Source organism: Phyllostomus hastatus, unplaced genomic scaffold (assembly GCF_019186645.2).
Source record: "Phyllostomus hastatus isolate PE091 unplaced genomic scaffold, TTU_PhHast_1.1 phas_contig_148, whole genome shotgun sequence".
NCBI classification, from domain to species: domain Eukaryota; kingdom Metazoa; phylum Chordata; class Mammalia; order Chiroptera; family Phyllostomidae; genus Phyllostomus; species Phyllostomus hastatus.
In genome coordinates this window covers 6,466,246-6,482,067 of record NW_025333607.1, presented here as the reverse complement: position 1 = coordinate 6,482,067, position 15,822 = coordinate 6,466,246, and the positions used below count along the sequence as shown (strand labels likewise).

The window sequence follows — 15,822 nt, the reverse complement described above, 5'->3', positions numbered from 1 at the left end:
CCTGTGGACGCTCGGCCCGTTTCCCGACTCCTCCGCCTCCGCCAGATTTCAGCCCCAAGCACCCCAGGGGCGGGTCAGCGTCTCCTCATGACCTGTTGTGTTTACATTCATGAAATTCTCAAAAGTTGGGTTTCAGATGTGGGACTTGTTCTCAACGTATTTGTTTTTCCATTTAAAAGTACAGCCAGGCGGCACTTGGCAGGCCTCGCCTATTGATTTCTCTCGGGTGTTGGACTGTTTGCCCTGGCCCATGACAAGAAGTTCCGCAAACAGGGCTGGGGTCAGAGTGCACTGTCACCTGAGTCACTGTAGGGTCACTGAAAGGAGCCCGAGCGCCAGGGGCTGGGAGCACTCTGGCACGCCCTGAGGAGAAACGCTGCTGTTACCCTCACACTGGCAGGTGTGCGTGCAGCACTGGCAGGTGTGCGTGCCGGGCCTGACCGTGCACACGTCCCCTTCCCACGCCTGGCACCCTGCTGCGCCTGCACTTCGACTGCCCCTGCAGCAGTGTTGGGAGGGAGGTCGAGGACGGTGCCCGCTGGGGAGACGAGCCCTTCGTGAGCCTCACTGGGCAGTGGGAGAGTCTCCCTCCCCTGCAGCACGGGATGCTGCGGGGGACCCGCTCTGGGATCCCGGCTGGGCTGGGAGGCCTCTGTTCTCGGCTGCCGCGCTACACCCTCTGCGGGCGGGGCTGCCACCTTCGGTCTGAAATGCTGTTTCCTTTACTGCTCGCTTTCCCTGAACTCGGTCTCCGAGCTGTTTTCTGAAAGCACACGGGTACCATCAAAGAAACCAAATTACCGGTTAGGGAAGTTCATCTTACGCCTGTATCAGAACTCACTGCCACCTGGGGAAGTAACCAGCAGGGGACGGGAGGGTGCGAAGATGGGAGAGTTGCGTACTTGGGGACACAGTGCTACGCGAGCAGCTGGCTAAAAAACGAAACCCGCAGTCACGCGCTGCAGAACGGCATCCCGGGCTGCACGGCCGCGTGCACCGCGGGGCCCCGCAGTGTGAATAGAAAGCCGGATGTCCCGTGAGCTGTGGCTCAGCAGGAATGTCTCACCCTCCAACAGGAGCAAGGGCTGTGTGTCTGTCACTCACAGCACCTCCGTCCTGAGGGCCCCGGTGACATCCCTGCTGCAGCCCCCGAGGTGCCCGCCCCACCCCCTGCCCTGGCTGCACGCTCAGAGGGCGACAGCCCCACCAGGCCTGTCAGTGGTCTTCAGAGGGCACCACTGTGCATCCTCCACTGGGGGCCTGTGCCCTGTATAAGGACACGGGTCCAAGGAGGCACCTAACGAGGACTGAAGGGCCCCTGTCCTTTTGGCAAGAGCTTCCTGTGCTGTGTGGGGCCAGCCCAAGGCCCCCGGCCACCCATGCACACCTCCTGTATCACATCACCTGGTGCCTCTCGGCCTCCCATTCTCCCCCTGCCTCCGTCTCACAAGGGACACGTGATTGACGGCACCCACATGACCCAGGGTCCTGTCCTCCCTCAGGGTCTCTCGTTAGATCCCATCTGCAGAGCCCCCTGTGCTGTGTAAGGTCACAGCCAGAGGCCCCAGGGACCAGGGCCTGGGTGTCTTCGGGGCCATCATCCAGCCTCCCACCATGGCCCCCAGCAGGAGGGAAGTTCCTGGTACTTCGAAAGAAGGGAGAATCGTTGGGGAAAGGCAACTAGCAGCAGCAAAAACACTAATCTGTGCTCTTGTTTTTATCCCAGATTTAGAGAAATAGCGGGAGCCTTAGAAGCAGCACTTACAGATGTACTGGAAGACGCTCCAGGTAATTTCCTTTTTTTTTTTCCCAGTAATTTCCTTAAAGTGAGAAACGACAGGATGTCACTGAATGAGCTCATTGAACTCACCATGTTGTCTAGACCCGAATCAATGTCTGACACCCGGGGGTCCCTTCCCCCTCTCCTGTCTGTCACGCAGTATGGTAGACCTTAAAGCCTTTCTGTAGAGAGACAGAAAGGAATCGAATTTCTTGGTTTGTACAGTTCCTTGCATTGTAGAGATGCTAAGAGGATGCTTTAAGACTATAGGAAGCAGACCTCATTTTGTTCCTGAATATCACATGTCACGTGGTCCCTGGTTGCTGAAGTGACCAGCCCTTCTTATAGCAAAGCGGCTGCAAGCTGCTTTCCTCCAGGACCAGGATGGCCCTTCCGCCCTGGGAGACGCACAGCCGGGGCTTGGGCCTCTGGGGCAGTGGGCACCCGCCTGGGGCTTAGGACAGGTGGCAGTGGCCGGCGTGCACCTCCCGGGCACATTCGCCCCCTTCCAGCCTCGTCGGTCCCGTGGCACGCTGTGGCCGTTCCTGGGTCTCCAGGCCACCACGCTTAGATTCCTGCCGCTTCATGTGCCGCTGGGTCCGTCTGCACTGCAGAGCCTGGAAGTCAGCTTTCATCTGTCGTGGCCAAAAATGCTCACGTGGAATGAACTTCCCGTAGATACGCAGTGCACTCAGGTGGGGAAGAGAAGAGCAGACAGAGGAAACAGGGCAAATTCAAAACCGAAGTTGAAACCCTTGCAAGCGGCTGCCGCTTCGGCTCGTGTTTGTTGACTTGCTGTGAAGTGCATGTTAGCAAACTACTTCTGAGTGCTGTGTGTGTTTAATATGCATCACACACCTGGGGGGCGGAGTGGTCCCAGGTGAGAAATGCGTTGCTGCGAGAGACGCAGCGGGGACCTGGGTCACGGCCGCCTGGGCGTTCACATCACTGACAGCGCCCGCTGGCGGCCTCGCCAGCCACACGGAGCCCTGGAGAATGCTGCCGGCTTCCCTCCTGAGCTGTGCGTGGAAAACGCAGCCACACCTCAGTCCTTGAACGTCTCCCGTCTCAGAACACTCGGTTCTTGACCAAGGTGTTCACGGAAGAAATGTCTCAGTTGTCGCCCAGAACTTCGGACAGCCCTTTCATGCTGATACCTGTCTGATCAGCCACCCACATGTATTATCTGGTTTCCAACAAATCGCTTCTCGAACAGTTTCCCGGGACGAAGGAAGTCCAAGAACCGAGGCGCCACCGCAGTAGGCGAGAACCCTGGGCTGACGGGTGTGTGTTCTCTCCGCAGCCGGGAGCCCCTACTGCCTGGCGGCCTCCCACCACACGTGGAGCAGCCTGCAGCGGTGCTGGTCGGCGCAGCTGTTCCTGCCGGCGCTGGCGCACCGCCTGTGGAGACTCACGCTGCAGGTGCTGGCGCGGTACTCCGTGTTCGTCGGCGAGGTGAGGGCCGCCCCGGCTCGGCCACGGTCCAGGCTGCTGAGGGTCATAGACACGTTAGGCTGAGAGCACTGAGACCCTAAAAGGCCACGGTGCCCCGAGAGCGCTATCTGCGGGGCAGCAGGAGGCTCGCTTCTCAGGCCGCACGCGCTCTGCTCCCATCCCCTGTCCTGCCCCTCCAGCGAGATGCCGCCACACCAAAACAGAGGTGCTCGTTTTCATGAGGCTGTTTGCAAATGAAAATATACATGTGTAATAGTTAATGTTTGGAAGTTAGGAATCATGTAGTTATTGAGATTAAAAGGCAGTAAAATAAGCCTTTCACTCCCTTCAGAATGCCCTGCGTTTCCCCCACCCCCCAGGTAGCTGACTGTACTAACGGCCCATGTGCCCCTGGCCATGTACTGGGTCTCAGGCACGCGGCCCCGGGGTCGTCCCCACAGTCAGCCCGTTGCTGAGCACCCGCCTCGCCCGGCCCGGCGCCAGCATTGTGGCCTCGGAGACGCCTGTCTCCAGGGCAGGCTCGGGGGGCAGGCAGGCATGTGCCCTGGTCGTTGCCACGCAATGAGTATGCAAACACGCGTGTGTGCACGTTTAAGGGAAGAGCATGGAGACCGGCGTCTCGGGGCCCAGTTGTCCTATCGCAGGGGGTTTCCGTGTGGTGAGTGCGGACTTCTGAGTCTGACAAACTCCGACCCGACTTCTCACCTTGTGGCCTGGGGGAGTCAGGGCCGTCTCAGACTCTGCACCTGTAACCCAGGGAAACGGCTCCCACCCGTTGTCGTGCAGGGTCAGGAGGTACTCATTGGATAGCACCTGCTGGCTGAGGTGTGTGACATGTAAGGGTCTCAGTCGAAGCTCGTTCCCCCTCCCCTCTGCCCAGGGGCCCCCGCAGACCCGTGCAGCTCGTTGCGCCATCCCTGAAGGGCGCCAAGCGGCTGCCCGGATGCAGCGGCTCGTGTGGGCCTGGGCCTGGGTTCTTGCCTGCTGGCCGGCAGTGCCTCTCACGTCTCTGATGAGCTCATTTGCCCTGAGCGTTCATTATCTCGTTCTTTTCCTGCTGCCAGTGCGTCTCTTCAGTTTTCCCTGCTAAACAGTACACATTGCAAACACTTGGTGTTATTCGAAGCATCATGAGGTTTGGATTTTGATTTTTAATATTGATAAATCAAGTAAACTCAGTATATTATTTACCTGATATAAATAATTAATTTTTAAAAACCTGTGATGCTCCAGAAATTAATCTGCCTTTGGTTTAAGGACCTGTGATTTCACATTTGCCTGCTACTCTCTGGCCCCAGACCTTAGGCACAGGTTCAGGGGGAGAACATCCACGGGCTTGAGGTTTGGGCTTGTTACTCCCTGAGTCCTTCACGCCCGTGGAGAGAGACGGCGTAGTGCGCTCTCACGGAGAGACCTTGACCGAGACTTGGCGGGTGACCAGCTTCTCATGGTGCCTTGTTGACCCACACATGTAAGTGCCCATGCGTCTTGCTGTCTTGCTAGTGGAGAAGCGTTTAGTCATTGAAATCCTTTTTCAGCTCTTACTCAGGCCCATCTCCAACGAAAGCACCAAGGATGTTAAAAAACCTTTGGCCGCTGGCAGCAAAGACCCCTCCGCCACCCAAGGGAACAGCGAGGACCAAGGCGGCGGCGGCCCTCCCGAGGCGAAGCCTGCCGCTTCCATCTCCAGTGCTCAGCTGGTGCTCGTCGCCGCCGACCTGGACCGGCTGCAGGAGCAGGTGGGCCCGTGTGTGTGTGTCCCCGGCGCCATGCACTCAGTGTGGGGTTTCCCTAGGAAGTCTGTGCGAGGACAGGGCACCGTCCACCTGGGGGCGGAGGGCTGGGGGGCCCCAGGGCAGCGCGAGAGAGCACCTTGTTCGTCTCCCCCGAGCTGCTTCCCTGACAGACCCCTCCTGCCAGTCCCGTCTCGCGACGGCTCACCTGGGGCCGCTGCCGCTCCCCCAGCAGCGAGGGGCCAGGCTCCGCGTGAGCCGTGCTGCGTGAGCCCAGCTTACGGTGCAGGCATGGTCTTCCGTGGGTCGGACTAGAATCATTTCCCATTCACGGACCCAGACATTTCTCGGCAATGCCTTCTCTTCAGCTGTGCTTTGAAAGGACTGAGCTGTTAAATTTCTTTCATCTGTTTCTGTGTGTTTCCTGTGTCTTCGCTTTCACCACCAGGAGAAAACGGGATGAATTTGTGTCGAAGTGCCGTGTTGCATAATTGTGCCCACCTCGGGTTTTCATAGTTGGTGGTGTTTAGACAAGTATCATTCCTTTTGAGTCAAGACATCGTCTTTCTCTGAGGTTTTTGGTCCTGGGAGAGCCACAGATTACAAAGTGGTGTTTATTCTCTAAGCCGCCTACCAGCCACAGAGCTGCCATTTCCCAAGGCAGATGCTTTTCTCGTGAAGTTTTCTTTAAGAATCCTGCTTTCTTCTGATGACAGTTACCAAAAGTCCTGAGTTGAGTTTCAGCGTTCATTAGCAGCACTCTAGACCCTGTAGATGCAGACAGAATCGCCCCTCCCTTTGACTTAAACAAGTGCTGAAGGTATAAAGTGCGTGTTTATTTCAGCTTCCAGAGCTCTTGGAGACAGTCAAGCCAAAACTTGAAGTGATTGGCGTTAAGGATTTTTCTTCTATCTCAGGTAAAAACGATTCTTTAGACTTGGCAGATCTTTGAATAAGAAAGAATTTAAAATAACATTTTAGAGACCGTGGGATATATTTCAACGACCATTCTCTTTAGCTGTAGATCCTTAGTCGTTCCTGTATTCTGCTCTACGATTATAACCTCACCAAACAAGAGGTTTCGTTTAAGTCTGATCACTCAGTCTGATTTGCTGTGCACGCTCTAAGCCCCGAGACAGCGCTTCACGTAGAGCTGCCGCCTGGACGGGGCACAGTGACTGAGCCCGTTCTGTGTGTGCCAGCAGCAGCCCTGGAGGACTCCCGGCAGTCCTTGTGCGCCCGCATGCCCGCCCTCAGCAGCCGCATCGTCCAGGACTTGAGCGAGTCCTGCTTCAGTTACCTGAGAAGCGCCCTGGAGGTGCCCCGGCTCTACCGGAGGACCAACAAGGTCAGCGCCGCTCACTGGGAAGGTCGTGGAGGTGGGGGAGGACCGGTGGGAGGGCCCCCGGGAGGGAGTCGTGGAGCAGGAGGCAGATGTGGGTGTGCAGGGGCAGGCCGGGGTGGGCCCGGGCCGCCCCATTCGGAGAGATCGTGTCTGAGACGCACCCCACGTGGACGGGCGGGTGCGGGCCAGTCGGACTCGGACAGTGTGGACTGTCAGGTCCCTTCCCTTTGTGGGGTGATTCGTCTGCATGTCGCACATTTGAAAAGATTAGAATTCACCTTGTTCCCTTCATTCTGTCCTTGCAAGTACCTGCTTCCCCCTGTTCTTCTGTGGGCCGTGGTTTGGAAAGCTGCATTCAGTGGTGAATTGGGGTTCATTTTTACCAGTGTTCTGGCTCTCCACATTGATCCTCTTTTTTGTGTGTTGGCAGTGGGTTCCTGCTAGATCTCACTTAACTTTCCCTCTGGTTTTCTTTTTCCCCAGCTGTAGAGTTGGGCATTGGGCAGTTTACAACTAGAATCATTCTCAGGAGTTGTGGAAGTCTGCTAGGACGTTGTGCAGCGTGGGAAAATCCCTGGGCTTCTTGCGGACCCCTGGGGGCGTGGTAGCTCTTCGCTGCTGAGCTGGGACCGAACTGACCTCCTCTGAGGCTGGTCCCCTTTTCCCGTTAAATCTGCAACATGCAGTTGAACTGTCACTTACAGAAAAAGAACCAGATTTCCCTTCTGGTCTGACTCGGAGCTCCCCCTTAGAGGTGGGACAGACCCGTTTCATGCAGCCGGACCCAGTTTTCTGTCTGAGATCTGCCAACTCCCCTCCTGTTCGTAGGCGCTCGCACTTGCCGAGTGCTGCGCTGGGGTCTGACACTGCTAAGCCCTGGGCATTCCCACGGGTCCTTCCGCCAGGGGGTGCTGGTCCGTCTTTACAGACGATGAAACCGAGTTAGAAAAGTCGAATTACTCGCCTTAGATCCTGCTCCTCGAATGGTGGCCTGTTGACCCGCAGCGTTAGCTCAGCCCCCGCCCCCCTTCCACACGCACACGGAACCGGCTGGATGGAGTGGGATCTGAGATCGCTGGGGGACAGGTGTGGGCAGGAAGTGATGGGAAGCAACGCCCTCGGGAATGAAGCCATGGGTGGCTGGTGCAGCCCCCGAATCCAGTCGGGCTCCAGACACCGCCTCCCTGCTGCCGCTTGCTGAGTCCCTCTCGTCCTCCAGGTGGCCTCCTATAGCCAGCCTCGTGTTGCTTTTCAGGAAGGACGGAGGTTGTACGCGTCTCAGGACTGCTACATTACTGGAATCCTTTCGAACTAGGTGTTTGAGTAACTCGCTGTCTTTTCTTTCCATACCTCTGTCGCCCCTGCCAACGGCACTCCAGGAGGTGCCGACGACAGCCTCCTCTTACGTGGACAGCGCCCTGAGGCCGTTTCACCAGCTTCAGACCGGGCACCAGGACAAGCTGAAGCCCGCCGTCGTCCGGCAGTGGTTGGAAGGCGCCCTCTCGGAGAGCACGCACAAGTAAGGGGCCTCAGGAAAGCCTGAGTCGGGCGTCAGGAGATTACCCGAGGGCGGCGGGCGGGCAGATGGCGTGGGGAGAACGCCAGGTCGCTTTGTGGGGGGCAGAGCGGGGGAGGCACGTGGTCCACCTGTGTGGACAGGTGAGCTGCGCTCGCCACACTCCCCCCCCCCCGCCACCAAGGCTGTACCTGGACTGCAGCCAGCCCGGCTGGGCGCCCTCTGGCCTCTCCCAGGGCACATACCTCGCAGGGTCCAGGCGTACCCCTCCCCTCCCCGGCGCACCTGCCTTTACTGCCCCCGACACCCTCTCGTGCAGGCCCCCTTCCCCAAGTCCCGCCACGTGATTTCCTTGCTCTGCTCGGCTCTGTCAGTCCAGGATGGCCTCGGCCATACGGCGTTGTCGGGAGGGGAAGTCCTCACAGCTGATCGAGGATCGGCATCCCAAACCCCACGGCCCTTGAGACTGTGGGGCGTGTTCAGAATCACCGACTCAATGTCTCTTCATTTCTAGTTCGGTCTCCTCTTCCCCACATGCCAGCACTGAGTTACATCAGAGTCTGTTGTTCAGTTTCGTCATTGAATTCTGCTTTATTATTAATTTTGCCGTAGTATTTTACTTATTTCAGTTACTTATGAGTTAAGTGGCATTTGTGGGTTAATTTAGAACAAAATGAATTACAATGTTGTTTCTATGAAAATGCCCAGTAATCAGCTTGTAAACAGAGTTTTTTAATGTAATTCATGTATAATTTGGACAATATATTGAGAATATTTAGAGGGCAACCAGTTTTATTTAATTTTGAAATGCTTTCACTCTTTAAAAGAAGAACTGTTCCTAGAACGGACTGTAAATGAACTTGGGGCTTGCACTGGAGAATGAGCTACAGACACTCCCTCTTGACGAAAGAGAGACAGTCTGGCCCCTGGTTTTCCCTGAGTGTCCGGGACGGAAACTGTAGCCGGAATCCATGTGCGTGTTCTTGGGTCCTCAGGGAATGCAGTGCTGGGCAGTCGGGCCCTATTCTTCTTTCAGTCTTAAGAAACGTTAAATATTTACCGCAGCTGATTTTTTATTAGAAGTCAATTTTTATATTAAAAATCTCCCTCTCTCCTGCTTTTGGTCCGCAGTGCCCAGTAGCGTGTTCAGTGTTACACGCACACGTCTGTCTCACCTGTGCCTGTGTCTTGTGCCCCAGGTACTACGAGACCGTGTCGGACGTCCTGCACTCCGTGAAGAAGATGGAGGAGAGCCTGAAGAGGCTGAAACAGGCCCGGAAAACCAACCCCGCCAACCCCAGCGGGTCCAGCAGCGGCAGCGGTGGCATGAGCGACGACGACAAAATCCGGCTGCAGCTGGCCCTGGACGTGGAGTACCTCGGGGAACAGGTGACCGCCGTTGGCGTCAGTCCAGGGACTCTGCAGCTGCGTTCTGGGGCGCCTGGCGGCTCTCGTGAGCCCAGAGGTGCCGCTGAGGGGCCGGGAGGCTGGTCCCCCAAGCTAGAAAGTGGGGGGGAGTCAGGGTCCCAAGGTACTTGAAGTCCGGGTATTTGCACCCAGGAATTTAGAGAAAGAGAGAAGAAGACTGCAAGCCGGCTCTCGGGAGTCCGTGGCTCCTTTGCGTGGCTGCGTCTGCTTGGTCTGCGGCGCTCACGCTGGCAAAGCCCGCCGGAGAGGCACCGCGGAGGTCGTGTCCTCCCGGTCCCCTGCCTGGCAGTGATCAGCGCCACGTGGCGGTCTGTGGAAACACTGGCGAGTGTGGGACCACTAGAGCCACTCCGGACAGCCGGCAAAGCACTGGCCCTCTGGCCTCGCCGTGGGGAGCGTGAGAGGCTGCCTGAGCACAATGTCTCCGTAAAACACGGCTCTGAGCGCCGTAGGGCGCGGTCACACACTGATGTGCGTGTCACCATGCGGGGGCAGGTGAGGGTCACACGCCGCCTCTCCTTGTGAGGCAGAGGCGACCTCCCCGAGGATCGGAGGACTTCCAGAGGGTCAGGAAGTGGCTTTGTCCGCTGTTCGGGGTTCCTGTTGGAGGACGGTCCCCGGGGCAGATCCTCAGGGAGGCCTCTTTGCTCGAGAAGAAGTGAAACCGGAACATCTCTATCCGAAGGTGCTTGGTTTCCTGGCTCACTGAGAACCTTTTCACAGATGAGGGTCATCACCGAAGGTCTAAGTCTTCTGCTTTGAAGCAAATGTAGGCATCTGTCCTGGCAAAAGTCCATTGCCGTGTTTCCTCATTTCACTAGAGAAGCTCAGTCTTCTTATAAGCAACAAGTTTTTGTGTTTCTTTTTTAAGATTTTATTTATTTTTAGAGAGGGACGGGAGGGAGAAAGAGAGAGAGAGAGAGAGAGAAACAGAAACATCAATGTGCGGTTGCTAGGGGCCGTGGCCTGCAACCCAGGCATGTGCCCTGACTGGGAATCGAACCTGCCATGCTTTGGTTTGCAGCCCGAGCTCAATCCACTGAGCTACGCCAGCCAGGAGCAACAAGTTTGCTATGCAAGCACACGGAACAAATAAGCCAAGGGGAGAGAGGGGGACAGGAGGGAGACGGGGGAAGGCAGTCCTCTCCCCAGTCCCCGGGACGCACCGCAGCACTGACAAACCCCGGTACACCGTTTCTCCAGAGCCCGCTGTGCGCGCTTGTGTGTGCGTGTGTTGTCACTGCCACCGCCATCACACGGAAGCAGGGATGCCGTGCGCCGTCTCTCGGTTTCCAGCGTAGTTACAGGAGTCGCTAACCCAAGTGTTTTCAATTAATCTGATTCTAAGGAAAGGTTGTTGCCGTGTTAAGAAATTAAGACAGGCCTTTTTTTTTTTTTTTTGAGAATTCTCCATTAAAAAAACCAGTTCACTTTATTATTTCCTTCGGTGTGAATTTTCTTTGCCAGCCCACAAAAGAGGCGCTTGTCCTGTTAGATGCTGACTTGATGGACCAAGGTCAGGGAGACTCACTGACTTCTTAGGAGGCCGAGGGTTGGGCCCCAGAAAGAAAAGTTTCACCAGAAGTAAACCCTTTGGCTCTAAAAGGAAAAAATAATCTGCCATTCTTTAAGGAACTGCCTTCTTCTTACTCAGTAGATGCTGGGGGTGAATATTTTCCTTTATTTTTTACAAGGGTCTTTTTTTTTCACATTCAGTGGATCGCAGCAACTCACTCCGTTCTCATGCCTTTGCAGATACAAAAGATGGGCCTGCAGACAAAGGACATAAAAAGCTTCCCGGCACTCGCACAGCTTGTTGCTGCCGCCACGGACCAGGCAACAGCGGAGCAGCAGCCCTAGGCATCCTGGGGGAGCCCGCGGGGCCCCAGCACCGGGCCAGGCGCCCGCTGGAAGAAAGCAACGCCGTCCTCTCCTCGGCCCCGAGCCCCCGGGGTCGGACGCAGCGTTCCCGCCGGGTCCCCAGTGACACGCTGGTCCCGCCCGGCCCAGCCCAACCCGGCCTGTCTGGCACATTTGGGTCTTCTTTCACCCAGAAAGAACACTAAAGCCTTTTTCCATTGTATGGAAGATAGTTTTTAAGACATTTGAAACTTTCTACTATAGTTTACAGAGCAAATTATTTTATTTTTATTGTAAACCTTAGTGAGGAAGAGATGATTTGTAAAGTACGATTGAAGTAAATGTATATACGCGAATGCAGAGAGGGCTCTCCCTGGCCCGCAGCAGAAGCAGCCGCCTGTCGTGGTGTGGCTGCCCCAGGGCGGCGGCCTCTCCGAGACCGGCGTTGATGGACTCCCCAGCGCGGCTGGAAAATGCGGGCTCCCCGCCCTCCCGCCGGTGTTTAAGGTGGTGCTCTGGCGTCCTCTTCAACCAGCCCCATGTCGGGAGCAGGAACCAGTCGGGAGGGTTTATTTTCCGAATAAATGAAGTGTCTGCCCAGAGCATGCACACCTTTCCTTTGTGAATACAGCACGAGCTGGGTCTCCTCGCCCGGGCCGCGATGACTGGTTTCCGTCTGGGCTCGTTCCTCCCCTCGTACCTCTTAGGGGGGTCCTGTCCCCGTTGAAGTGCCCTCTGGATGTGCGGGAGTCCACCCACAGGAGGCCAGCTCGGGTGCCTGCCCCCGGAAGCCAGCAGCCGCAGGCCCTCAGCTAATCCTGCACACGGTGTGGGGGGACGGCTGGGCAGGCGGACAGAAGAGTCGGGAATGTCAGGAGAATTGCTCAGAGCGCATGGCTGGCTCGCTGCCCTGCACACTGACACGCCCCTGCACTCAGGCTTGGGTGGGGGGCGCCCGCCCTCGCAGCAGAAGGACAGGAGGAGAGCAGGTGGCGTGTGCCTCTAGCCTCACCTTTGTTTGCACCTCAGCCTCCTCTCTGGTCAAAGGTTGGTTGTAGGGAGGCCAGGAAGAGGAGTGAGTGACAGGCAGCTCTGGGAGCTCTCAGGGATGACTTTGTCTCAGCACAGTGAGCAGGCCCAGCTAGAGGAGGGGCGGGGTCCTGAGAGACGGGCCCCAGGAACACCGCAGGGCAGCGGTGTGGGCACCAGGAGCTCTGTCAGCCTGGTGCTCACACCGCTGGAGCAGCTCCTGCCCCGTCCCAGTGCACGGCATGTGCTCTGGGCTTAGCCGCAGGCCCTGCCCCTGGACGGGTGAGTGCTAGACTCGGCAGTTAGGGTCAGGAAGGTGGGTTGGAGAAGCAGAGCCGTGTGAGCGAGCAGTGAGAGGGCAGGAGGGGTGTTTCACAAGGGCTCAGCCTGACTCAGCCGGGGGGGCTGGCTCGCCGGTCTGCGCATAGCTCTTCTCTGTTGGTGCAGCAGAGAGTGGTCAGGAGGGAAAGGTGGATGGGTGTAGGGGCCGAGACAGCGGGGACAAGGCAGAACCTGCACCTGTGTCTCGCTGCCTCCAGGTGTCCCAGGTTTGGTGACAGGTGTGCCGTTCTTGAGGCCGTGCACACACCTGGCCCAGGACTAGAGGAAGCTGAAGGAAGAGGTCCAGCGGGGCCACTGCCCCGTGCCAACGGGCCCTGCAGCTCAGCATGACCTGAGACCTGCACCGGCCGGCGCCTCGTCACTCCCCGTCAAATCCCGCAGACTGCGGCCGACGGGAACCTCCAAAGGAACCCGGGAGGGAGTCTGGGGAGCACAGTCCCCGCAGCCCTGGGTGGCCCAGAACAGACCTGCCCCAGTGGCCACACGGCTGATCTGGCCCCTGCAGCCCAGCCTGTCAGGGACAGACTCACTGTCCTCCCATCCCCTGAATCCCCTGACGGCTCCACCTCCCTCCTTTCCTCATGACTCAGAGGAGGGCGGCATGATTTATTAGCCCTCCCCTTCTCCGCTCCCATTTTGTAGATGAGAAAACTGAGGCAGAAACATAGGCGTTTAGAGAACTAATTCGTGGAATTTAAGCCCAGGCAGTAGTTCCAGAGCCCAATTTCCTCACCACGAGGTAACACTCCCTCCCGGACTTGAGCGTGGGGACAGAGGAGCTGACGACCGGGGACTGGGACCCAGGTTCTTGATTTCTCTTGAAGATTTTATAGACTCTTGGAAGGGAAGGGAGGAGGAAGAGAGGGAGGGAAACACCCATTGGTTGCCTGTCACACACGCCCCATCCAGCAACCGGACCCACAACCGAGGCATGTGCCTTGACCAGGACTCGAACCTGAGACCTTTTGCTTTACAGGACGATGCCCAGACGATGGAGCCACATGGGTCAAATGAGAAACAAACAAAAACGGTTTGGTTTTCTAAGCTCAGTGAAGCGCGCGGCATCTGGTGACTTTCCTCGGTGGGCCGGGGCAGGCTGCCCCCCGCCCCCTCGGCTCCGGGTCTGGTGCCCAGAATCTCGGACTGGAGGTGTTTGTCGTGGCTGAATAACAAACCGGCTCGTTACTGGATACACACTTTGCAGCCCAGGAAGACTGAGAATGCAGTGAAGAAACGCCTAAGCAAAACAAACCCATAGAATTCATGCTTTTGTGTTAAGTAATCTGCAAGATGTTGGAGCTTTGTGTCTTTGTAGTGTCCTGACCCAGTTCCCAGCGATGGACCAGCTTGGGCACAGACCAGCGGCCAGTTGGCAACGGCTTACTCCTAGCAACGGCCCGAGCCCCGGCAGCCTGCTAAGCAGAGAAGGCTGCTAGTTCAAAACGCAATGTTCTCTCCGGCCGACTGCCCTGTGGGCGACCTCAGGATGGCGTCGTTGCAGCTGGGGACTCGGGCTCCCTGCTGTGTCCCCACAGCCAGCACGAAGCGGGAGTGAATTGTAATGTAAAGCATGGACTCTGGGTGATAATGACATGCCAGCTTCCCCATTACCAATGTCTCTCAGCAGGGCGGGACACTTGTTGCAACAGACGGACCTACGCCGCCACGTTGTCACCACCCGGCACCCGAATATGTGTTGAATGGAGTGTATTTGCTGGTGGGGGGCTGAGGGGGGAGTGGTGGGACCAGCAGCTGCGAACCCCATAGTCACGCGTGTCGGGCCCAGTGTTCCTTTGCGGCCGTCGTGGGAATTACCGCAGAAGCTGGAGCTCTGACCTGCTCTCCGCGTGTCCTGAGTCACATCCCCTTGTGCCTCTCGGCCTCCCATTCTCCCTCTGCTTCCATCTCACAAGGGCCGCATGATTGACGGCACCCACATGGCCCAGGGTCCTGTCGTCCCTCAGGGTCTCTCATTTGACCCCGTCTGCAGAGCCCCCTGTGCCATGTAAGGTCACGGCCAGAGGCCCCAGGGACCAGGGCCTGGGTGTCTTCAGGGGCTGTCACCCAGCCTCCCACTGTGGCCCCCAGGTGAACACCTCTGTTCCTACTGTGCCTTTTGGAATGGGACTGCTAGGAGGGGAAGGGGTCACAGTCCTATTAGGGTCCAAGTGCCGTACGGAGGTTGCTACTCATTCATCCAAGCATGTGCCATTCCATAAACAAGGGGCTGGGGGCACAGAGGTGAAGCCCCTTGCTCCACATCACACAGCTGGGCTTCCTGTCCGCCCGTCTCCGAGCCCCCGCTGCACTGCCCCTGGGTGCCTGGCACACAGACCCCGTTGCACCCACAGAGGTGGGGAGGACCAGGCGTCCCCCTTGATGCCAAGGTAGGGAGGGACCTTGCAGGCTAGAGGGGTGCTCGGGGATGTGAGGGGACACGCTGAGATTTGGGGGGTGCCGTTGCCGTTCCGTGTGGGCCTGGGCTGCCGTCAGAGGAGCAGACCCGCCCTCTGTCCCCATGCACACCGCGGTCGGCCTCGGTCCCTCGGAGTGTGGCTTCCTGTCCCAGCGAGTGGGAGGGGTGGCGAGGCCCAGGCGCAGGGCGGGCACTGCACAAGCAGGACAGGAAAGTACTTGGTTAGCTCTGATACCAGCTGTCCCCACTCCTGGCCCGGTGCTTCCCAGCCCGGGCCTGTGGCCACGAGCCCCTCAGCTCTCACGGGCAGCCACCCTCAACTCGCCGGGGAGCCTGTCAGTGTTTACAGACGGGAGGGGTACACGCGTCTGTCCCTCCGCAGCGTCCTCACTAACCCGGCGGGCAGCCTGGGCCTGCACGGCACCCACCCTCTCAGGCTTCACCTGAGAGTCAGCAGACGGGGCCAAATCCCACCGAGGACAGGCAGGGACACACCACCCATGGACAGAAAGGAACGTGCAGTGTAGAGACCCCTCTGCCTCCTGCTCCCCGGGCCCCACGCACGGCAGCCTGGCCCTGTGCCCGGGAGTGAAGAAGCGCCCATCGTCTGGCTGCTCCACAGCTGCGTGGGGTGCGGGGCCTCCCAGGCCGCCTGCCCCTCCCACGCACAGTCACCGCCACCAAGGAAGGAAGCATCCAGAAAAGCATCGCCTTCAGCTTCTTCAGAGTCCTAGGAAGCTCTTCTGTCTGTACGGTTTGTCTGCTAAAGGGCCTACACAGGGTCCGGCAGCAGTAACGCCTGCTCCAGCGTGGTCGGCCGGGTCATGATGATATGGGTGTGATAATTCATAGTTTTAATGGGAACGTTTCACCTGAAATGTCGTACCTGGTGCTTGAGTGTGTGGTATTGTGACGTTA

At 57.8% G+C, this 15,822-nt stretch overlaps 1 protein-coding gene across 3 annotated transcripts in view; it reads left to right on the top strand.

Annotated features, from left to right (window-relative positions):
* COG2 (component of oligomeric golgi complex 2) overlaps nt 1–11,719 on the top strand; it is a 39,938-nt gene extending 28,219 nt beyond the window's left edge. For 2 of the 3 annotated variants that reach the window (XM_045860634.1, XM_045860650.1), the window contains 8 exons: nt 1,727–1,788; nt 3,084–3,235; nt 4,774–4,974; nt 5,813–5,885; nt 6,171–6,316; nt 7,693–7,832; nt 9,029–9,218; nt 11,013–11,719. In XM_045860634.1, coding sequence (XP_045716590.1) covers nt 1,727–1,788; nt 3,084–3,235; nt 4,774–4,974; nt 5,813–5,885; nt 6,171–6,316; nt 7,693–7,832; nt 9,029–9,218; nt 11,013–11,117 — 1,069 coding nt within the window. In that variant the 3' untranslated portion in view covers nt 11,118–11,719. The remainder of the gene's footprint in view (nt 1–1,726; nt 1,789–3,083; nt 3,236–4,773; nt 4,975–5,812; nt 5,886–6,170; nt 6,317–7,692; nt 7,833–9,028; nt 9,219–11,012) is intronic. The other variant, XM_045860644.1, reaches the window with a different exon arrangement.
* The last annotated feature ends 4,103 nt before the right edge of the window (nt 11,720–15,822 follow it).